Raw genomic sequence first — 24614 nt, 5'->3', positions numbered from 1 at the left:
TCTACCAATGAAACAATTTGAACTTGTAGTGATCTTGTACAAATTTCTACGGATATGAGTACAATCATACGTAAATATTTAAATAATTATGTTTAGCTCCCAGGCAGGTTTTATACGATCAGGATTCGAACAAGATTCTGTCATGATTTTCCAAACTTGTTAGTTCGTATTTAGCATTGAGAAAACAACATCATCAATGTTTTTGAACTCGTTGTGGTTGTACACTATATTAAGTGCTACAGTTTTTACTGGTCTGGTAGTTAATTGTGAGTGTTTTGTTTTATTGTTGTAAACATATTTTAAAATAGTGAAGTACGGATTGTTCGCCGTGAATTAGGTATTACTACATCTGACAAATTGGTTTGTGTTAATTTTTACCTTTAGGCTGTATTATAGCTGAATTTAGTCTTGCCTAATTGTATTATAGAATGTTGCCTAACTGTAGTAGTTACCGCTATAAAATAGAATGCTTAAAGGGAAATTTTATTTGAACTTAGTTTGTGACACAACACCCTGACCATTCTACGTTTAAATACAAAACCGTGATGACAAGACTTATGAATATTTATTTATTTTGTGCTATTAAGTCGGTATCTATTTGACCTTTCTCTTTATTCTTTTTCACATAATTAACATGAAGAGGCTTCATAATAATTGCGAGTTTCAATGTATTAAAACAACACTCAGGGCAGAGATCGAAATTTTGGCAAGCTTCAATTTAGTTAACGCAGAGTGTCCCAACGGTTTGTTCAAGATTGCACAGTTTTTGTGAACTTTGGAACGAATTCTTTGACACAGTCGACATCCGCACAATGTTGGCTATAGATTTCAGGACAAGAGAAAATTCTACCAAATTTACTTTTTCGTACCTTGATATATTTTTTAATTTTATTTTCGTTCTACGCTTATTTTTTATTTGGATTAATGAAATGCCCCTTCGTAAAACTTCGTTAAAACATTCATTGAATTGATTTAACCTAAATGTATATCTTCTTCTAAAAGTCATAATATAATCAATAAAAAAATATTTTAAATGCGATCATTTCGTTTTTTTTTGTGCTAAAACATTTTTGGAGAAAAACCAAATCGTCGATATACGTTATCAGACAGCTTTGAAAATAGAAAAATATGTTTTCTAAACGTTAACATCGACTTTACAAGTAAGTAGATAGAAGTGCATCTACAGGTTTCGCAAATAAAAAAAATTGGTCTAAAGAGTTTAGACAGTACTTCCCTCGCTGTCGGAAACTTGACGACTGCATGCCTATTGTGTTTTTTTTCTCATTACATTTTTGTAGTGGGAATTTAAAAAAAAATTGCGATGACGTCATCAAGATTTTTGCAAGGACACGTATATCAGTTGGGATAGATGTAGTGTAATACTAAGAATAAAATTATTATATTCTCAAATTTTCGGGAAAATGAATTGGGTCGTTTTGAATATTGATTTGTAATAGTCAATAAAATAACGAAACAATTTACTCACGTATACGTATCAGAGGCAACTGAAAATCGTGTATGTATAAACATTCTTAATTTAATATGACAGGCGTAACAGCATACTGAGAGTCAAACAGAGAAACTGTAAACAAAATGACCATCGGTTTTATTGCTTCGACTTCCGCTTATTATATAAAACATTGGGTTTTATTTTAATTCTTGACGGTGAAATTCACAATTGGTTGATTATAAACATGTCTATTTCACATTCGCGGAACCAAGTGAACGCATAAAACAAATGCAGGTCTGTAATGTTAAAGTCGATGTAAATAAGCGTGCTACCCTTATGTTTCAACCGAGTTTTTCCTTTAACAAATTTTGTGTCTACCAAATTGGGTTGGTTGGGGTGTAATACTAATAATAAGTGTTGCCTTTAATTTAATCAATAAAATAAATTGACTTCATTAATTTTTTTGAACCACCTCTTAAGAAAATCTAAAAAATATGAATGGAATGATAAATCACAAGTACAAACTCATCATATTTTTTGCATTTTAGATAGGATTTATTCAGCAAAATTTAAGGGTGACGTCATCAATGTTCTTAGGAGGGATGAACAAATACATTTTGAACAAAAGTTTACCATGCTTATAATAACTTTAAAATATTCCCAAGATTTCAAAGCATTCGGTTTTGTAATTCCTGATTAAATCGATAAAATAAATTCACGCCTTCATTAATTTTTTTGAGTCACCCTGCATATGCAAATCCAAAAATATGAATGGAATGATAAATCACAAGTACAGACTCATCATATTTTGTACATTCTAGATACGATTTATTCGGCAAACTTTTGAGCTGACGTCATCAGTTTTTTGTAGAAGATAACCAAATATATTTTGACTAAAAATTTATTATGCTCATTATAACCTTAAAACATCTGCAAGATTTCAAAGCATTCGGTTTTGTAGTTCCTGATTAAATCAATAAAATAAATTTACGCATTCATTAATTTTTTTGAGTCACCCTGTATATGCAAATCGAAAAAATTTGAATGGAATGATAAATCACAAGAAGAGACTCACCATATTTTGTAGATTTTAGATAGGATTTTTTCAGCAAAATTTTGTGGTGACGTCATAAATTTTTTAGGGGGGACGACCAAATACGTTTTGATCAAAAATTTACCGTGCTTATGATAATTTTAAAATATCTTCAAGATTTCGAAGCATTCCGTTTTGTAGTTCCTGATTAAATCAATAAAATATATTTACGCAATTATTAATTTTTTTGAGTCACCCTGTATATGCAAATCCAAAAAATATGAATGGAGTGATAGATCACAAGTACAGACTCATCATATTTTGTACATTTTAGATATGATTTATTCCACAAACTTTTGAGCTGACGTCATCAAGTTTTTGGAGGGGATAAGCAAATATTTTTTGACTAAAGATTTATGATGCTCTTTATAGCCTTAAAACATCTGCAACATTTCAAAGCATTCTGGTTAGCATATTAAAAGTTAAATTTCAAAATGTTGTTTTATAATATTGATTTTTTTTCCAAAAATCTGGACGTTTCGGGTGAAAAGTCGATTCAGAGTTGTAAACTACATGTGTAGGACTATGTTATTTTATACAATTGAAAACCCATTTACTATGTACAATTTTGAAGTGACGACATCGCATTAGTGGTGGGGATGATTAGACAAATTTTGGTTAGCGTTTTACCATCTACATGATATTCTTAATATAAGTACAAAATTTCACAACAATCGGTCGAGTACTTTCGGAGATTATCTGTCTAATAAAAATCCGGGGGCAGACTGACAGACGGACAGACGCACGGACAGACGGACAGACGGACGGACAGACGGACAGACGGACGGACAGACGGACGGACAGACGGACGGACAGACGGACGGACAGACGGACAGACAGACGGAAATGGGAGACCTATTTCTTCGTCTTCTAGGGGTCATGAAAGATCGAGAAAACGTAAAAGTAGAGAGTCGGCCGACGGACTCGATTACAATACTTCCTTTGCTTACGCTCGGGAAGGAAAAATATTTCAATTTTGTAAAACTCATTGTTTTTAGCTTAAAGGGGAATTTTTTTTTTTTAAATTAAATAAATTTTATTGACTAACAGAACAAAGTTCCAAAATAGACAATAGTTTTAAAAAACAGAATATGAAATAAGATGTCCTTATAACTACAAACGTCTTAAATAATTGTTAAACATATGTTGCGAGCAACTGAAGATATCTATATCTACTAAGTTATTAACCGCCAATCCTATTCTATTTACTACAGAAGTGTTGTAACCGAGATTTGTTCTTTTAATCGAACATAAGATTGTGTCCTGGTTCCTAGTGTGTACCAAAGGTACTCTAAAATTAAATAAGGATAAGAATTCGGCACTATCAATTTGATTATTGAACAGTTTATATGCAAACTTAAGCTCAAATTTTAACTATTGTATTGTAGCCATGTCGCAATCGCAACATGCTCGAGACATCGATCCAGGTGGAAATGTCGAAAAAGTGTGTAGAAAGTGCAAAGAAAAAGTTCAAGTTGTGTTTACCAAATTTTTATTTTATTTTATTTTATTTATTTTATTTTATTACGTTATGAAAAATGTGCAAAGTGTGACAAATATTATCATAAAAGTTGTATGCAGCAACTCATAAATAGAGGCAAACAATTTACAACAATTACGGATAAAGTCATGTTATGCGAAGATCATTGCCGTGACATCAGTACAATTGAAGCAACTTTTCAAGATGCGATCCAAACACTTAAAGTTGCAAATAACACCCTTAAGAAGGAAAATGACGACTTAAAAAAAAAACTAGAATCAACACAACTTCAATTGAAAAATGACCCACAAAACATTATCAGCCAGGTGAAAGCGGAATTTTCTGATTATTTCTTATCTATGAAAAAAAGAAATCAATGATACTATAAATGGGAAGTTCATTGAAATTCAAAATTCGATGGTAATACCCGAAATTCAAGTCAACCAGGAGCAGAGTCTTCCTCCCAAAAAATCATACAGCGAAACAGTCAAACGTGAGAAAGATGTTGTTATATTAAGACCAAAAAATACGCAAGAGACATCAGCTACAATTGAAACACTGAAACAGAAAATCAAACCTGAACAAATTGAAGTTGGAATTACGAAAATTAAACCTTTAAAAGACAGCGGAATCGCCGTAACATGCAACAATCAAGAAGAAACTAGAAAACTGGAAGAGGTAGCAAAAGTTAACCTGGGTGATAATTTCCACATAAAAAAAATAGAATTGCGAAACCCCAAAATTAAAATTGTTGGACTTGCTCAAAATCTTGATGTGGAAGACTTAAAAGAATGTCTCATTAAGCAAAACGCCGAACTTAAAGATATAACGGGTATTTTCAAACTCGTAACTTGCAAGAAAATGATCAAAAAATATTTCGCCATTATTGAAGTTGATCCAAACACTTTCTCCAAATTTATGGCCTTAAAAACAGTTTTTATACAATGGAGTGAGTGCGCCCTGTATGAACATGTTAACACTCTTAGATGTTTCAAATGTGGTGGCTTTAACCATATGGCTGAGAAATGTAAAGAAAATCATCCGAAATGTCTGAATTGTGGAAACGGAGATCATTCTGAAAAAGAGTGTGAACAGGAACCCATATGTATAAACTGCGTGAAAGTCAACAAGAAATTAAATTTGCAGTTAAATATTAAACACTCTCGTTTTGATTGTAACTGTGAGGTATACAAAAGACAAATGGAAATTAACAAAAATAAAATTAACTACATTGCATAGCAACCAACTGATAAAGAAGAAAACTTTAAGGTGCTTTTTCTAAACGTACAATGTTTGAGGAACAAAGTTAATATTATGGACGCATTGTTGCAAACTTATAATTTTGACGTTTTGTGCTTAAGTGAACACTGGCTCACCACCACTGAAACAGAATTTGTCTTCTTCGAAAAATTTATAACAGCAGCAGCTTATGCCAGAATACAACATTCCCATGGAGGCGTTATCCAACTCGTTGATTATAATAAAAACTTCAGATCTTTAACTAATGTTACGAATTTATCAGTCGAAAAAGATTGTGAAATGGTAGGTACGTACTTCCCTGCATTTTATCTGTATATTGTTGTCATTTATAGATCACCTTCCGGAGACTTTAAAAATTTCATTGACAAAATAACACAAGTGTTTAACTGTTTAGACTTTAAAAATAGGAATATATTACTTGGTGGTGATTTTAATCTACATTTTGAGAAAAAGGATGATAAAACTGTTAAAGTTTTAACTGACTTAATGACAAGTTTCGGCATGAAACATTTAGTAAATTTCCCAACGAGAGGATTATCTCGCTTAGATAATGTTTACACTAACATTACACCAGATTGTTGTAAAGTTATGCCGTTTAAGGATGATGTATCCGATCACACTGGTGTAGTGATATCGTTACAAAATATAATAGATCTTAAAATATGCAAAGAAGGCAAACAAGAAATTAAAATTGTAAAACCTATAACACAATATGGAAAATTTATCTTCTTCACTATACTTAGTAAAGCCAGGTGGGATTTCATAAATTCGGATATTGATATAGAAAATAAATTTACCATGTTTTTAAATACAATGTGCTATTACTTTGACTTAGCCTTTCCATCTAAGACAGTTGTTTCTTGTAGACATAATTCTAATAATTGTAAATGGTTTACTAGTGACTTATATAAAATGAGAGGAACCTTAGAATTGATTAAAGATGCATATAAGTTACACGGTACTACAGAATTAAAAACACTCCTAGATTCGTATAAAAAGCGGTATAAATTATCTATTAAAAAAGCAAAAATCAACGCAGCAGAAAAATTTGTTTTTGATAACAAAAATAAGCCAAGAGCATTGTGGACCATTGTCAATAATCACAAAGCTAAGAAAAAACAAATTAATTGTAACATAACTCCTGATCAATTTAATCAACATTTTTCGACAATATCACAATGTATTGTCAATAAGTTGCCTACTGCAAGTCGTGATCCAATATCTATTATGACAAACACCAGTACTATGCATAATTGTATCTTTCTATTTAAAAAGGTATCTTGTGTCCAGGTAAGAGATGCTATAAATAGTTTACATAACAGTAACGCCAAAGATATATATGGTTTTTCTGTCCCATTAATAAAATATGTCAAAAACTTACTAATTTCTGAGATCACGAAATTGTGTAATTATTGTATAGAAGAAAATATATTCCCTTCTTGTTTGAAAGTGGCCTTAGTTGTGCCTATACATAAAAAAGGAGACTCTGATGAATTAAACAATTACCGGCCTATTTCTCTTCTCCCTGTTTTGTCCAAGATATTAGAGAAACTACTGCTTAATCAAATTTTAGATTATTTACAAGCAAATGATGTCTTATCGCAGTGCCAATATGGATTTTCCAAAGGTCGCTCTACCATATCAGCAATTTTAGATTTTATTAATAATGTTTTTCAATCTTTTGAATCTAAAAAATTTTACTCCACATCTTTTCTGGACCTCAGCAAAGCGTTTGATTGTGTTTCCCATGACATTCTAATAAGAAAACTATTTTATTATAATTTTCATCCTAGTGCTACGAAGCTACTATTGTCTTACCTTAGTACCCGAAGTCAATGTGTTAAAATAGATGGAAAACTTTCAAGCAAATTGAATGTTGAATATGGTGTGCCCCAAGGGTCTATATTGGGACCGGTACTTTTCTTACTATATATAAATGATCTACCAAACCTTCTTAATCAGACTGACATAATTTTGTATGCTGATGATACAACTATAAGTACATCAGATTTATCTTTAGATAACCTTACTACCAAGAAGAAGCAACTTAATACCTTAGCTGAAGAATGGTTTGTAATCAACAGATTGTCCTTAAATAAAGACAAAACTGTCCAGATGTTATTCACCTTAAAACATACTGTTTTAGATAACACCTATTCAGCCTTTACAAAATTTCTTGGTTTACACATCGATTGTCAATTGAACTGGCACAAACATGGAGAACAAGTCTCAAATAAAATTTCCAAAGGTATATATTTTTTAAGATTCATGTCTAACAGTCTCTCACAAACTTTTCTTAGAACAGTATATTTTGCTCTAATACATTCTCATCTTCAGTATGGTATCTTGGTTTGGGGTCACTCGTCCTCACTTCAAAGTGTGTTTAAACTACAACGAAGAGCTGTCAGAGTCATAGCTAACATTGGATATAGAGACGACTGCAGGCAGTATTTTAGGGAACTGAATATTATCACATTACCCTCTTTATTTATTTATAAATGTTTGGAATATATTGTCACTAATCTTACATCCTTCCCGTTACTCAATGAAAGTCATCAATATTATACAAGAACGGAGATGGTTGCATATAATACATTAAGGTTGACTAAAACTAGAGATGGAACGCATTATTTAGCTATTAAATATTATAATATTATTCCCACATTAATTAAAAAACTTCCACCAAAAATCTTTTTACATAAAATAAAAAAATATCTCGTAGAAAAAACTTTCTACAATTGTGATGAATTTTTAAGAAATAATTTTAGTGATTTAGTTGCAGAAGCTGTGTAATTTAATTTACTATTTAAGTAGATAATTTTATTTTATGTTTTATGTATTTATGTATTATATATATATGACAAATTAATTCTTTATTTCAACGATGAATGTAATTTTATTTTGACGTGTGTAAATACTTGTATTCTAACACAAATATACTATCTATCTATCTATCTATCTATCTATCTAACTTACGTTGTGTAAGAGTCTCTAGTTCTGTTATAGCAAGTCTTTGATTATAATTATAATTTGATTTATTGAGACCCATTTTAAACATTAAATAATTACAGAACTTTCTTTGTACCCTTTCGAGGCGAGTTTCGTGAATTGCATATGAAGGAAACCATATAAGAATGCCATATTCTAAAATTGGTCTAACCATGGTAATATAGAGCTTACGAATTGCTATGATGCTATGGAAATCTGCAGTCATTCTTCTTATGAAACCACTAACTCGAAAAGACTTATCGATTACATAATCTATATGCTTAACAAAACTTAAAGTCGAATTAAAAATGATCCCTAAGTCCCTAATTTCACTAACAGCCTCCAGGATTTGGTTGTCAATGCTATATGAAAATTTTATAGTGGATTTTTTCCTGGAGAATGTTATTTGTTTACACTTTTTGTTATTTAATTGCATGCTATTTTCACTACACCAGTTGGTTATTTTTATAAGAGTATATTGCATAGCTTGACAATCTACAAGGTCGTTAACTTTAATGAATATTTTAAGATCGTCCGCAAAGAATAAAAATCTAACAAAATTTAGTGATAGTGCAAGATCATTTATGAATATTAAAAATAAAATAGGACCGATGTGACTGCCTTGTGGGACTCCCGAGGGAATATAAATAGCATCTGATAAAAAGCCTTTAACTGAGATTTTTTGGGTACGATTTAATAGGTAAGAAGCTAACCATCGGTGAAGAGAACCTCGTATGCCATAAATCTTTAATTTCTTTAAAAGAAGGGCATGGTTGACTCTGTCGAAAGCTTTACAGAAATCTAGATATACAGCGTCGACTTGAGCTGCCTCCTCTAAAGCATCAATGATATATTCATTGTAGATGGCGAGATTTGTTACTGTGCTTTTTCCTGGCAGAAATCCATGCTGATGAGGTGTCAAAACCTTTGCATAAGATCTAGTTAATGTATCACTGATGATTGCTTCGAGTCCCTTGCATATTTATTATACAAATGCAGCCCAGATTTAAGGCTTGTAGATTTATTTTTATTGTGATATATAAAAGTTTTGACGTGTTTGTGACCTTTCTGCGATTTAAAAGAATAAAAAAAATAAAATTAGGGATATTTGCGTCTTTTTAGACATAATATTTTTTTAATCCAGACAAGTCGCGAACTAGTAAGAAGTTTTTTATTTTTTATCGAATGAAAATTAAGTAAACATCTAAAAGTGTTTTTACTTCCAGAGCGTAGGTTACGATTAAAATATAGTAATCGAGTGCATCGGACGAATGTCCACTTTTATATTTTCTCGATGTTTCATGACCCCTACAGTACGAAAAAAGTAATCTCCCGTTTCCGTCTGTCTGACTGTTTGTCCCTCTCTCTGTCTGTCTATCTATCTGTCTGTATCCATTTTTTTTGACACGTAATCTCCGAAACTGCTGGACAGATTGTTGCAAATTTTGTATACAGGGTGTTATTGAAATGTACGTACAACAAAATTGACAGTTATTCACGAAGTCTAAGAAGTCTGAAAAATATATTTTGTGTTATCAACATTATAAGGGAAAATCAACCTTTTTAGACGCTACTGCAAGATAGATAGGTAAAATTAATTTATTTTAGTAAGTCGTAGCAACTCTAACAATAAAATTTTTATCAAGACCAAATGTTGCTATAGAAACGAAAGATGATCTTTTTATCAGAAGCGTACAAAGAATTTGGACATAAATTTTAATAATTTTTACCTCTAAAAGGAGAACACTTTTATCCGAACTTTTTTTTACTTTTAGCACTCACACTTCGAGACCAGTTGCCGATTTTATTTTGTACGTACCTTTGAATAACACGGTGGATATGTTAGAAATATCATGCAGATGGTTACAGTAAACCCTCGTTAACACGAATCCGTCGGGACCATGATCTGGACCAATTTGTGTTAACCGAATTCGCCATTACCGAAAATCACTTTTTTTTAACATTTTAACAAAAATATAACAAAAACAACTTATTTCATGTTTTATTCGTAATAGATTTCTAAGAATAGATAACCAGATTTTAAACATTAGTACTAGTACTACATATAAAAGGGAGCAGTACGGCTCAGATAGACCCTAGCGCGGCACAGCGATAATGCTCATGAAGCAACGCTGTCCGCAGTCACTTTGTGGATGGGTGGCCAAGATCGCCATACCTATCTGAGCGGCTCGGTGCGTCTCCCCCCTCGACACCCAATGGGTAAAAGAGGGTAACAGATTATATATATATATATACTACATATAAAATTTCATGGAGTAATTATCCTATAACTTGGTGAAAATATTTGACGGAAATGATCCCGACCAAACTTTTTTTCGGTTTGAGATCGGTTTTTCAGAATGGTCGACAATGTAAATTTTGGAATATTGAACGTTTTAGCTCCTGCAGTTGCCATTTTCATTTTAATGTTAATGAATTTTTGGCTTCGTTTTGGTTTTTGATCTAGCATTTTGGACATTAGCACATTGAACAACAAGAACGAACTGATTACACCTCAGTTAACCACATCCAGACGTATTTTGGCGTTGTGTTTAACTGTTTACTATGTATTCATTAAAATAAAGTAAATCGTATTTGAACACGATGTAAGGAGTTTGCACTTTTTGTTCGCGTTAACCGCGTGATTTTATATGGGAATTATGACTTGGGGCCACATCAAAATTTTGCCGAATAAATTCTTCCCAAAATGTGGAAAATATGATGAGTTTTTACTTGTGACTTTTCATTGCATTCATATCTTTTAGATTTGCTTAAACAGGTGGCTCAAAAAAATTAATGAATGAGTCAATTTATTTTATTGATTAAATCAGAAACGGCTTACTCCATTTTCCCCGAAAATTTTGGAAATAGAATACTGTTACGATTAATATTCCACTGCAGCAACCCAAGTTGATATACGTGTCCTTGCAAAAATGTTGATGACGCCATCGCAAAATATGTAAAAAACTCAACTCGAAAATGCTGGATATGTTTCATTACACTTTAGGAACGAGGGAAGTTCTGTCGAAACAAATTTCGGCCAATTTTTTAAAAATTTAAAACTTTCTAGAGATAGTAAATATCTTTTTTTGAGATCTTCTCGGGGGTCCCAATTGTCTTTTTATTAATGTGAAACCGCCCTTTTTAAAAATGTAAAACATTTTCAGGGGCGCCAAAGTGTCTTTTTTTAATGTGAAACTTTTTCGGGTTCCCAACTATCTTTTTAAAAAATGAAAACCTTCTCGAGGGTGCCAAATGTCTGTTTTTTTAATGTGAAACCTTCTCGGGGGTTCCTACTGTCTTTTGTAAAAATATAATACCTGATGGGGGGCGCCAATTGTCTTTTTTTTAAGAATGTGAAACCTTCTCGGGGGTGCCAACTATCCTTATTTAAAGAAGGCAAAACCTTCTAGGGGTCCCCAAGTGTTTTTTTTAAGAATATTAAATCTTCTGTGAGTAGTACCGTCTATATTGTTTTTACTCCATAGAGGTTAAGACGAAAAAGTCAAATTCCGCAAAATCAAATTTTATAAGTTTTCAGAGAAGCAATATTTGTTGGACTGTAATTCAGAAGTGAGGGAAGTTCTGTAACTTTCGACCAGTCTTTTGTTATTGTAATCGTAATTGTTAGTGGTTAAACCATTCAAGGTTTCGAGTATATGGTAACATAAGTTCCCCAGAAATTTTGCCGTCATTAGAGAAATATAAAAGTTTTTATTCAATTTTGACATGTAAACAAACGTTTATTTTGCCGTCAGTAGGCCACTAAAGCTTTGGTTTATTATTCGGTAGCACCATAAAATTTTTAATCCGCTAGCGAAATAAAATTTTTATTTTGCTGTTTTAAAACCATGGTTACCATTTCTGTAATTTCTCCAGTGTCTTGCTGCTCTTTCCATCTAAAGAACTTTTGATACACTTTCTGATCTGGTCTTTTCTGGGAGCAAGTTTTGTCGTTAGAATCTTGCATGATTTTGCAATTTTTCGATAATTTTAGTTTGTTTTAAATAAACAAACAACCGTCGCCAGAGTCACATACTACACACACACACACACACCTGATATTGTACACTAAATTCTACGCATATAAAACTTTTATTTGGTCGCTGTCAATTCTGACGTTTCTCGAGTCTGAACTTTGAATCACCAATTTTTTCACAATTTGGGACTTGGGGTTGTCAAAATTGAATAAAATTTTGTATTACACTCGCGGTTAAAATGAATGTGGAACTCGCGGTCTTAAGGCGCTCGCGGCATACGCCGCTCTCGCCTTAAACTGACCGCTCATTAAACATTCACTTTAACCGCTTGTATAATAAATAACTATAAGAACTCAGGAAAGTTGAAACAAGTGAAGTTTTCCTGAACAATAAAAAGATTCAGGTAGATATTTTTCTTCACTAAAATTGACATCATTTCTTTCTCATTTACAATTTTATTACGTTGTGAAATATGTAAACTGATGTGAACTTTGACTGCTTTAGATTTGAATGGTGTATAAACAATGTTTTTCTATTATCTTTTCTTAATTTGGTCATAAATATATAAATACAAACAAAGATACATATGTTCCGTCAAAAAACGCATAATGTGTTCATTCTATGGTGTCACGAAAAGAGCGTCACGATTTACGCTGAAGAAGCCATGTTGGCCTATTTTTCTGAAGTTGCAAAACGGGGCTTAATAAACAGCCTATGACCAAAATATTCAACATTGAAATCAACCTTAAATCTGAAAAAAAAACATTGACCTCAGTTAGTTTCATAAATTAAATATGTTACCAAGAGAAAAACTGAGAGTCATACTATTAAAAAATCCAAAGTAGTGGAGAAGGTGCATATACGAAAATTGATATCATTAAAATAACGATCAGTCAAACAAAAAGGGCATATTGCACTTTATACATTGCATTAATTTTTGGAGCGGCTGGAACATTAAGCAAAAAATTAACTTTTGAAATTAAAAAACCGATGTTCAAAAATTGAATTCAAAATTTCTTGTGACTAGTATCTTATCTAAAAAAATATACAGAAAATTTTACAATAGTTGAAAATGGAGAAAAAGCAGTATGAAATTTAAAAGTCGCTCTCCGACTAATTCATATTCCAATAAGCAATTTTTAATTTTCGGCAAACGCTGCTAATTGGAACCAACACATTTTTGAAAATGCCTTGCCAAATAGCGACACCTTTAAAATCAGTGCAATCCTCTTTGTGTATTAGGCATTATTTCGGGGGTTTTCTGCTTCAATATTATCGGATGCTGGTGCGTATTTCGCAGAAATGAAACCATATGGTGGCTGGACGTTGATACTGTGACAGCCCAAACATCTCGCCTTAAATTGCCTGACAAAATGGAACCCTACGTTGTGTTTTTGGAAAATGGCGGGATGCGTTCAGATGCAAATGGTGGACCCCAAAGTTGGAAAAGTACCGCTAAATAAAACACAAAATTTATGGAGGACACAAAATTATTTATTCCTCCACTGACAAAAAACCGCGTCCGAGGGTGACTCGTGACTTGCTCTCAGGCTGCCCAATGGGGGTCGAATGGCAATCGCTTTTCAGCTCCAGAAAAAACTTATTGAATTTTGGATAAAATTTAAATGAAATCAAATTAAATGTTCTAAATCAATGCAAATATTTGAATATCACAAATTTAATACAAAAACAAAGCAAAATCTGAATTAAAGTAACTGGATGCAAATACACAAGGTATTAACAGACGTGTAACAGCAAATTTAAAATTATGGCAGTCAACAAGAGCACAACAAAAATACCCATAAGCGCGTTCTAATACAAGGTGATAATATTTATCGCAAGCCTGCCACAAAGCAATTACGGACAAGCCGTACGTGCAGGCCGTCACGGTCGCAAACTCGCAGTTGGGTTCCGGCTTTGGGGTAGAAGCTGACAGCGTTACGTCATCTGGACCGCACCTGAATTCTATTCTAACCTGCATCTTTTGTGCAGATGGCGCGATAAATCCAGCCAGCTCGACTAGGAACCGCGCACACCGCTTCTGCCACGTTTTCTGTGTTACAAAAATATCGAGTGATCATTGCGGGTAAAAAAGCGTCTCGGTGATTTAGTTTTTAGCGTTGCGAGGAAATGCCTCGCTGATGTAATGATGATAACTATGATAATTGCCTAAAGGATGAAATTATTTTAACCCCCCCCACGCTAGTAATAATAAATGTTGTTAATTTAACTGCCGTTAATGAACTATTAGCAATCTTGTGTGAAGAATTAAGAAGTAAGTGTTATAATGTAACACGTAAGTATCCATCCAGAAACTTCATCATAACTTGTAAACAAAAGGTGTTATCCTGACTAAGTGAATTTCATGAAATCTCCTAGTAAGTACATGTTACATTGTGTTAGAACCAGTTAACGATTAAAATCCTAACATGAACTTCGAATTTACAAACAGTGAATTAAATTTACACCGAACCAAACAATAATAGCGAAAATTTAATTCAAATTCGGCCACCACAACACCTTTCGCAGAAAGCTATATTGAAAATTCCGTACAAAAAAAAAACATCCCTGCCATTCCCAAAGTGCAATACCAAACCCTTCTAGTAGTTTTGCAGAGTAAAATTTAGTAAGAGATTTCTAGATTAACCAAGATATTAAAGTTTAAATTAAAGTCAGAAAATCATGAACTTGGTGATAACTCGTTGACACGTCACCCCTTTCAGCAGCTGCATGATTAAATACAAACCTAAGCATAAAGATTAGTAAAATTAGATTCATATTAGGATTGATTTCTTGTTTCTTTTTAAAATGTGTTAACAATGTAAAGAATTTTTTCTCTTTTCTTATATAAACATAACTGTTGTTTTTTTTATTGTAATCTGTTAGTTTTCGACTTTGAAATGGAAAAATGGGACACAGAAGTGTATAATCGGTTGCCTAATTTAATTTTTATTTTCTAATTTTTAAAGATTGCGATCAGTGAAAAAACTACAACTCTCCTCTATTAACCTTGACAGAACAAGGAAAAGAAAGAAAAACTTTTAGCATTTTAATCCACATAAAGCTGCTTAACACTAATACTCTAAAGTGCTATTTTAACTACAACTGATAATTTACAGAATACAAAATGTGGTAAATATGTTTTATCTAGTGAAATCGCTGTTGCCAACAATTTCCTATTTATTTTATTTTTTAAAAGCTGACGGCGACGACGACGAGGAATACGAAACAGTAGTTACGATCACCTCCCTCACAGGATCTAAGAAACCATTTGTTTATATCGAAAAACTTTGCGATGATCGAGATGCACACTGTAGGAACTACTCATGTTCAGCTTTCTCTACCGAGAAAACCACAATTTTTTGGTTGTTCAAGAGCTGTCCAGACAAAAGTTGTCCAGCCGTATACGTCGGTGGAGCAACAATTTATCCACACATATGTTATTGACACTATTTTCAGAAACCAGCAAATTCTCAACAGGACGGCTTGCAGATTTCTTCAAACATAACTCTAGATTTATTATCCGCTGGGTATCTGACCTGCGTTGCTAATAACTCTCATGGGAACATGGCAGATATTGAAGAAGTTGTTCGAGTTAATGGTATTTAAATTCAGAATGTGTATACAAATATGTAAAACCTACGTATTTTAGAGACGGGACGTCGATTGATTAATTTGACGAAACAAGACGTTAATTACGAAATTCAGCCAGACGAAGGAAGTCTCTTCGTAAGGTGGAATATTACAATGTTAGGCCATCCATCCCCTGAGTTAACTCTGTAATAAATTTAATTCTCTTAATTAAAAAAAAAACAATAATAATGTTTTGCTGCTTTTAGACAAGATGAGAAAAATATTACAGTCTGTTCTTTACCAGAAAAATATAACTGCACAATAAATGGCCCTGACGGTTATATTGCACTGACTATTAAGAATATATCGGTTGACGATTTAAATAAAAACTTTTCTCTAGTTGCGAAGAATATTTACGAAACCACTAATTTTAGTTTGATAATGAACGCATCAGGTTTAATAGGGTTTGAAATAGAAGCGGAAGAGCTGAACGAACTTTACAGTATTTTATGGTGTGGCGCCAGCTCTGTACACCCCTGCAACGTATCTTGGTCTTTTAAACCCAAATGCCCTGAACGGAATTGTGCCTATAAGCCGGTAAGTTTGCAGAGTTTATGTATTTTTAAATTGTTTGAGCTTTCCGTAATCACATCTCGTGTTGATAGTATTATTTTTTTTTTGTTATAGGTAAATGGAATACATTCTCAGGACAGCCCCCTTCAGTGTTGGTCACATTTAAATGTTAGTTCTTCGGAATCGGGATTCCTGCGGTGCCATGTGAGCAGTCAAGGAGCCTCAGAAGAAATTTATCAAGAAATAGGAAGTAACATATTCTAAACCACAAATGGTAAATATTTTTTAATGGTAATTTGGTTCTAGATGTAAAAAACGGTGTAGAGATTTTTGGAAATGACAGCATAACTCAAATTATTGACGAAAACACTAAAAGAATAAAGACGGAATTCGGAAAACTTATCATTTTAACGTGTGGGGCTTCGGTGCTTAACTATACCGATGACGTTAGATGGGCAATTTCTGAACTAGATAATGACATCAGCGGTAATATGTTTGTCTGTACTTTCCGACAATTGTTATTACTTTTGTAGAAAATACTATTGTAAGTAGCGTGAGAAATGCGCTCTTTATCAACACTCGATTACTATTCTTGTCGGATACCGGACAATACAAATTTGAGGGCACATACTTTTGCAAGGCAGCCCTGAAAAATGGAAATGGAACCTTTCATTATAGAAAAATTGAAGTTACTACTGCAGGTAATTGTTGGTGAAAAACCTTAAAGAATGCTTTTATTGTGGTTTCCAGAAAAGCAGTTGACTTATTACATCATTGCTATCTTAATAGTAGTCCTCTTGGCTATATCAGCTTTCATCGTCTTTAAAATGAGAACTTATCAAAAACTCCAGAAAGAAATGAAAGAATTGAATATGGTTGGCTTGGCTAATTTTGAGAAAGGGGCGTTGGAGCATTTGAATCCTAATTTGACTATAGATGATCAGGCGGACTTGCTACCGTATGACAAGAAATACGAATTCCCTGTAGAACAACTGAAATTAGGTTAAATTAGTAACTATGTTATCATCAGATATTTAAAATTTTGTTTCAACAGGAGAACAAATCGGATCTGGGGCTTTTGGCGTGGTGATGAAAGGAGAAGCGAAAGGCGTTTTCGAACACGAACCAAGTACTACAGTAGCTGTAAAACTCGTAAACAGAACTATCGGAGATATTTATGTCAAAGCGTTAGCGTCCGAGCTGAAAATTATGATTCACTTGGGCAAACACATCAATATTGTAAACCTTTTGGGTGCTTGCACTAAAAACATTACAAAAAGTGAGAACCACCAGTTCGTTTAGCGTCCTAGTAAAGTTTAAACTTTGCAGGAGAGTTGTTAGTGATAGTGGAATATTGTCGTTTTGGAAATTTAAAAGACTACCTTCTCAATCACCGGCATTCTTTCATTGACCAGATAAATTCGGAAACCGGCCAAATCGATTTTAGCATAGGAAGCGACGTCTTAGGTATAAATAAGTAAGTTGTTCTTGTTTCCAATACCGTTTTTAAGTTTTGTTTTTGCCTTAGTGATCCAGAACTTTTATATGTTACACCCTCTTTCGGCAACCGCAACTGTTCCTCTACTTCCCAACTTTCGAAAGAGGAAACCCCTCAACCCGACAAGGACGCTAACTACCAAGGGGATTATCAAGACATGAACAAACCGGTTTGCACAAGAGATCTTCTTTTATGGTCGTTTCAGGTTGCGCGTGGTATGGAGTATCTAGCGTCACGTAAAGTATTACATGGTGATCTCGCTGCAAGAAACATTCTCCTAACGGATGGCAATGTCGTAAAAATTTGCGATTTCGGTTTGTCGAAAAGCATGTATCAGAAAGAAATTTACAAGAAAACTGGAGATGTGAGTTAAAGAAAATTCGTGTTGTTATATTTTTTCGGTTTGTTTTGTAGGAGATGTTACCTGTCAAATGGATGGCTATTGAAGCCATCACTGACAAAATTTTTTCGATTCAGTCTGACGTGTGGTCTTTTGGCATAGTTCTGTGGGAAATTTTTTCTTTAGCTCGGACGCCGTACCCTGGAATGGAATATAGCGAGAGTTTTTGCGAAAAGCTTTTGGATGGGTATAGAATGAAAGCGCCACAGTTTGCAAACGATGAAATGTAAACAGTGTACAATTAAATTTACAAAATGTGAACTAAGTTTTTTAGATATGAGATTATGTTACACTGCTGGGATGCTGAGCCTTCGATGAGACCCTCCTTCACGCAGCTGGCACGCAAGATCGGTTCGGTGTTGGACCAACAAATTGTTGAGGTATTGTCACATATAGATAGATATACAACGTTTAATGATAAGAAAAAAAGAAGTTTAGACAACAATGAGTGGTCTGCTCTCATAGCATGTTTTCTGGTGTGTAGCGAAAAGAAAAGAACATTTCTAAACACAAAATTTTATGAAAAGAGGTGAGGGGCTTGTTGTCTAAATTCTTTCTTTTGTTAATAGTAGGTTTTTTCTGTGGTTATAATTTAGTCATTTTTGTAAATTATTGCAGCACTACATCGACATGAACACCGGATATTTGAAAATGAACTCCGAGAGATTTAAAAATGAAAACAGCGACTACCTCTCAATGGTTGGAGCTCCTGAATTTCAGAAGTATTCGTCACCCTATCGTTATGTCAATGTAATCAAACCTTCTATTAAACAAGAAGAAAACAACACATATTTATAATTTGATTAATGGCAACAGTATAAGAAAAAGTTGTCGTAATATTGACTTTCATTTGCAGTTTAGAGCATGTTTTTCCGGAACAGTAGAATCCTCATCTGTGTTGTGTAAAACTGTGAAACATAATTGTGTGGACAACAATATGGAATATTTTGAAATTTTCGTCATTTTTGTTTTCAATTTGACGATTTAAATTACTTAAACACTTTGTATTAGATAGAACACTTTATTTTAAACAATTTTTAGTTTTTACTTCACGAACATAAGCTAAGGAAGTATTGTAATCGAATATAACGGTCATGACCCCAAGAGTACGAAAAATGGGTCCTCCGTTTCCGTCTGTCAGCCCTCCGTGACGATTTTTGTTAGACAGATAATCTCCGAAACGACCGAATTTTATATGTGTATCATGAGTATGTATATATATGTAAAACACGAACCAAACTTTGTTTAATCATCCCCCAACAATGTGATGATCACCTCAAAATTGTACACAGTAAGTGGGTTTTAAATTGTATAAAATATACTCCCCACAAAAATTGTGGCACCATCCATTAAATTTTAAATGTTTACAATTTAAATGTAATGTAGAAGAAACATATCGATCTAAATCACATTAAATGTTGTCATTATTTGGCACTGTCTTGCATACATTTATCCCTAATATGTATATGGTAGCTACATGGAGTCAGGTTTACTAGAACTGGAGGTAGTGCAATAATTTTTGTGGAGAGTGTGACATAGTTCTACACGCGTAGTTTCTGAATCCGTGTTTAGAAAAAAAATCAAATTTATACATATTTTTAATTAGAATTTTATTTTTTCACCCAGTTGCATCTAAATGCAACGTGCATCTGGAGATGTTTTGATATTATGTTATAAGTAAACGAAATTATTTCGGATCGCTAAATAATTGCGTGTTGTATGTTCATGTCCACAAATTATTTAAATTATTCGTGATTATAATAACACAGTATTCATAATCCGGATTTATTTGTAGATGTTTATAGAATCTTGTGTATTAGGAACGGTAATGAGGAATTAGAATTTTATATTTTTCTTTACTTTATTATGTACATGGTAACTACATATATGAAATTAACAATAATATATTAATTGCTGCAAACACATAAATCTGCAAAGCCATTTGGAATTGTAATATAAAATATTACCAACTTAAAGAAGTACAAAAGTGTTTCTATTAAGGACGCTAATATTAGTGATAACATTTATAAATGAGTTAAATATAACATGTTCCATTTACATGTTCCAGCGCCATCCAAACCTAAATTGTATTCATTATATCGCATTTTTCCTTTTAGATGTTTGTATTGGTAATACACACTTCTTCCCAATTGTTAACACTATTCGCATTCCGAACTAAAGGCTAAGAAACAACAACGATTTAGAAAAATGTGTAGTACATTCTGTAACGATTTTTATCGGTCTAAATTTAACCGTAACTACCTCTATTCTTTCAAATAAACCCAGTACCTTGTACAAGCATACATCATCGTGCTTAGTGAATAAGATAATCGACAAAACTAAAAGATGTAGTTATGTAAGTAGTTATTAATTTCTATTACAACGCTAACCCTTACCACTATGATTGTTGGATTATTTATAGGACCTAGTCCTGGAACCCATAAATAAATGTTATGAGTGTTTAACATTAATATTAACAACGATTTTCTGTTCCTTGTGTTCCATTTATACCACGGTAAGTATGTTACTGTGTCAAAAAAATTACCAGTCTGCAAAATATAGTTGGTCAGAAAGTTAAATATTTTTAATGTTGTTACCATTTCCCCGAAATCTTCACATAGAACGGCAAAATAGATCATTGCTATGTAATTAATTAGTATAGCAACGATGAAAGTTGCATTTTCTGTTGACATCTCTGGGTGGAAGTTCTAGCAATAGATGTAAATGTAGGTGTCTATAAATTTAGATATGATAGTCACTTACCAGAATATACATCATAATCAAAAATACGTTTAGCAGCATATATGAAAGAGTGCATGCTTGGATGGGTAGCCAGAATATTTGAATGTTTTCCAAGATGAAGCTATAAACCAATATTTAATTCGTGGTAAAAATTTTAAACCATTTTACTAACTTATTCAATGTTATATGTCTCCGAATGCAACATTTTAATTGTTCATGAATAACATTTTGACAATGCAGAGGATAATGTAAAATAGAATCGTTTATTCCAGGGGGATTCTTTGTTAAGTTAAGTAATTGTTTATTAAGAAGAAACAACTGGATTTTCAACTGTAACAAACAGTAAACAAAGAGGATAATATTAACTGGTGTAAAATAAACTAAAACTGGTGCCAAACACCAGAATATTTGCTCTACTTTCATAGCCAAGCCTGTAGAATATTTTTCAAAAAAATCCTTGGCGAACAGTATTTCTCTCGTATGTGCAAAATTGAAAAGTATCAGCATTACGCAAAAAAGGAAGAGTATGAAGATAACTGTAATTCCTAGAAGTTGATCCTCTATTTCTTTTAGAACATATTTGCAATTTCTGAGGTCATACGACCATAACATTTTATGAAGAGTATCTAGACCAGCCGTAACTCGTGACTTATAAATTAATGCAGTCAATATAGAGGAGACAGTCTAAAATCAAAAAGTTAATTTCGAATAATTTGTAAATGATAACAACGCTACAAATATTTCCATCGCCAAAATAGGACCAAAGTCGATAAACAACGCCTTTTTTGCGGAACTATTTAAAATGCAATACATTTGCACGGAGAATAACATTGTGTGAAATACTAGTGCAAATATTAACATACGTTGAAACCATCTATTATATATTACATCTGCTGTAAACTTTTCGAAGTTCAAAAAAGCGTACTCAACTATTTGTTTTTTGAACGAATTATACTTTCGGTATATTTTACTTTTGGCAAAGGTGTAGCAGTTTATTGTGTTGAATTCCATTTGCGTAAGTTTTCGTTGGTCTTCGTAGTAAAATATCTTATGAAAAACAGTTTGAGAATTTTACTCGTCCTGTATGTTAGCTTTCTGGAAACAAATTTTAGGATTATCTTAGAGTTTATAGTTTAGCAGAATATTACAAAGTTGTATTTATTTACGTGAAAGACTAGACATTAAATACTTACCATAAATATGTAGCAGTTGAGATGTGCACAAATCTCACGAGTAGCGCACGTATTCCACTTTATTACATTAACAGGAAACACATCGATGTATCATGTAATCAAGTTAAGGATAATATTGTTTTAATGAAGACTTGAATACTAACTACGTAGTTTTTATTCAATCTACTAGACGCTTAAACGAGAAATAAGCATTAGACTTAATATCTCCATAAATAAATGACGGATTCGTGCTTATGGAAATAACGTATCATATTTCTTTATCTTGAAACATTATTCAAAGACAATGTCTAACTAACAATCAATAAAAATTCCACATAATGATTCTTGGTTAATATTAAATGTTTCCGTTTCGTATAATTAGGTAGTGTAATAATTATAGGGGAATATGTATTTTACGTCCGTAGCACAGTCCAAATACAGACTTGTCTTTTCGTTAATTAAACGCTAATAATAATTAGATTCTGTTTGTTTTTAGAATAAACAAAGATGTTGCAAAAAAAAGAGTTCAAATTACCAACGCTTCAAGAGAAAATTAGAATGACGTCTTAAAGGAAAAGAAGTGAACCCAAATTTGAGCTCTGGGCTTTATTTGATGACTGTAAATTATAGTTAACATGTTTACCATAGAAATAATATTATATGGAAGTAACTTAGAGAGAGATGCGCGTTGTCAACACAGCGGGACAGAGATAGGGCTCTCTGGGTGGCAAAACATTGACGTGAAACTACACAGCACTATGTTTTAGCAAATTTACGTATTTTAGGCTCCAGTTACCTTATTTAAATGAGTACAGTCTTTTTAAGTTGTATTTTATCCGATTATTTGTTAAACATGGTGTAATCGTATTGTGCGTTGCATAGAACGTGCAAAGAAAGCAATCCTGTTTCATTTCAATGGTAAGTCACATATACAGACGAAGGATTTTGTAATTATAATTTAAAAATTTTGTTAGATTCCCTAAACATTCCGAGTTACAAAAAAAAAACAGATTATTGCTATCTACAAAAAGAGGGAATTTTATATATGTTGATTAATTATTGTTTTAGTTATTTTTACGTGGATTTAGAAAATAGATTTTACTAGAAAAATCATGCAATTTAGTATGTTTAATTTAATTAGGCACCCTGTCACTTTTATCGAAAGTTTAATTACTTTTATCCTAAAACTTTTAGATTTACCAATGAACATACACTACAAGATTACTTAACTTGTAGAAGATTATTGTATTAACTGAATTTGTAATATATTGTACATTCTGTATACATGTCATTTTATCAAAAGACTCCACCATTGCACCACTTAACATGATTTTTTTTATTTCACATTTACATATAATTGTAATGTAAACTGTAAAAATATAGTTTTCATTAATAAACGTTTGTTATAGTTAATTGTTTGTACAAATTCGTAAGAAAACGTATTAATTCCCGTTCAAATGAAGTGTTTCTTGCCACCCAGCACGTGATACGTGGTGATCCGTCCTTTCCCCACTGATGCATAACCGCTCTAGCTATTTCCTTCTTGTGTTGATTACACTCGCTCGCGTATGGAAACGTATGCAAGGCTCCATCCACTCCTTTATTAGATCAATGAGGTTTACAGTTATAAACTACGCTCATGTAATTACGAAGTAAATACAGAGATGTGGTGACCAAATTTGAATTAAAAATGAAACAGCTGCGCGAAATCACATTTGAACAATTTGCATTTGAAAAAAAAATCAATCAAGAAAAATCGTTAAACATAGGCAACCATGTGCACGTTAGCGCTTTTGGGTAGTGGGTAGTTCTGCTTGGGATTTTAGGTAGAGGGTTGGTAGAAGAGGGTGGCTTGATAGCGAGAAGTCTGCTTTGCTTGGTAGAGGGAGGGGGTCGCGACCCTGGCACTGTTAGTTTGGTTCTCTATATGAAAGCATGGTGAGTTAGGTTAAGTTAAGTTGGTTTGGTAGTTAAAAGAGAGGAAGCCTTTATTTAACGACAATTAATCGTAACAACGACGACGCCACAGTGGTTTCCCCAACAGACGTTCTAATCAGAAGAATCTGAACTTTTGACCGAAGCTAACACGCATAAATTTGATTCATTGTTTGTAAATTCACAGTTCAAGTTAGGAGTTTAATCGTTAACTGGCTCTAACAAAATTTAACAGACATTAGATTTGTTTAGATGAACACTCACTAGGAGATTTCATTCAAATTAATTCTTCACACAACATTGCTAATAGTTCATTTACGGCAGTTAAATTAACCTAACGTTGCCCCACTGTGGAAAAGACCGTAGAAAAGTGCAGCAGAATTCATAATATAATATCGTGGACTGATTGGAGGGATTAAAGATTTCTCTCCTTAGACAGTTATCACCGTTACCATCATCACATCACCGAG

The 24614-nt window shown here is 32.9% G+C and overlaps 1 protein-coding gene across 4 annotated transcripts; it reads left to right on the top strand.

Moving 5' to 3' along the window:
* The first annotated feature begins 98 nt into the window (after positions 1-98).
* Positions 99-22795, top strand: LOC135137612 (vascular endothelial growth factor receptor kdr-like). 4 transcript variants are annotated; one of them, XR_010281887.1, is made up of 16 exons: positions 99-266; positions 15451-15659; positions 15711-15852; positions 15904-16030; positions 16091-16421; positions 16512-16647; positions 16704-16883; positions 16931-17098; positions 17148-17399; positions 17452-17676; positions 17727-17874; positions 17926-18259; positions 18310-18521; positions 18570-18675; positions 18914-19586; positions 22706-22795. XR_010281887.1 is itself a non-coding variant. In XM_064067305.1 (15 exons), exons 1-15 carry the CDS (start codon positions 197-199, stop codon positions 19091-19093), a joined length of 2820 nt encoding a protein of 939 aa, XP_063923375.1. In that variant the 5' UTR covers positions 99-196; the 3' UTR covers positions 19094-19964. The 4 variants fall into 4 exon arrangements, 2 of the variants coding, with proteins under 2 accessions (XP_063923375.1, XP_063923376.1); XR_010281886.1 differs by lacking the exon at positions 22706-22795 and adding an exon at positions 20413-20729; XM_064067305.1 differs by lacking the exon at positions 22706-22795 and having other exon boundaries at positions 18914-19964.
* Positions 22796-24614: the final 1819 nt, after the last annotated feature.

Source organism: Zophobas morio, unplaced genomic scaffold, assembly GCF_036711695.1.
Source record: "Zophobas morio isolate AGI-343-1 ecotype UQ-CSIRO unplaced genomic scaffold, CSIRO_AGI_Zmor_V1 ptg000029l, whole genome shotgun sequence".
Classification (NCBI taxonomy): Eukaryota; Metazoa; Arthropoda; class Insecta; order Coleoptera; family Tenebrionidae; genus Zophobas; species Zophobas morio.
Note: the sequence above shows the minus strand (reverse complement) of the source record. Positions and strands in the feature narration are given on the sequence as shown.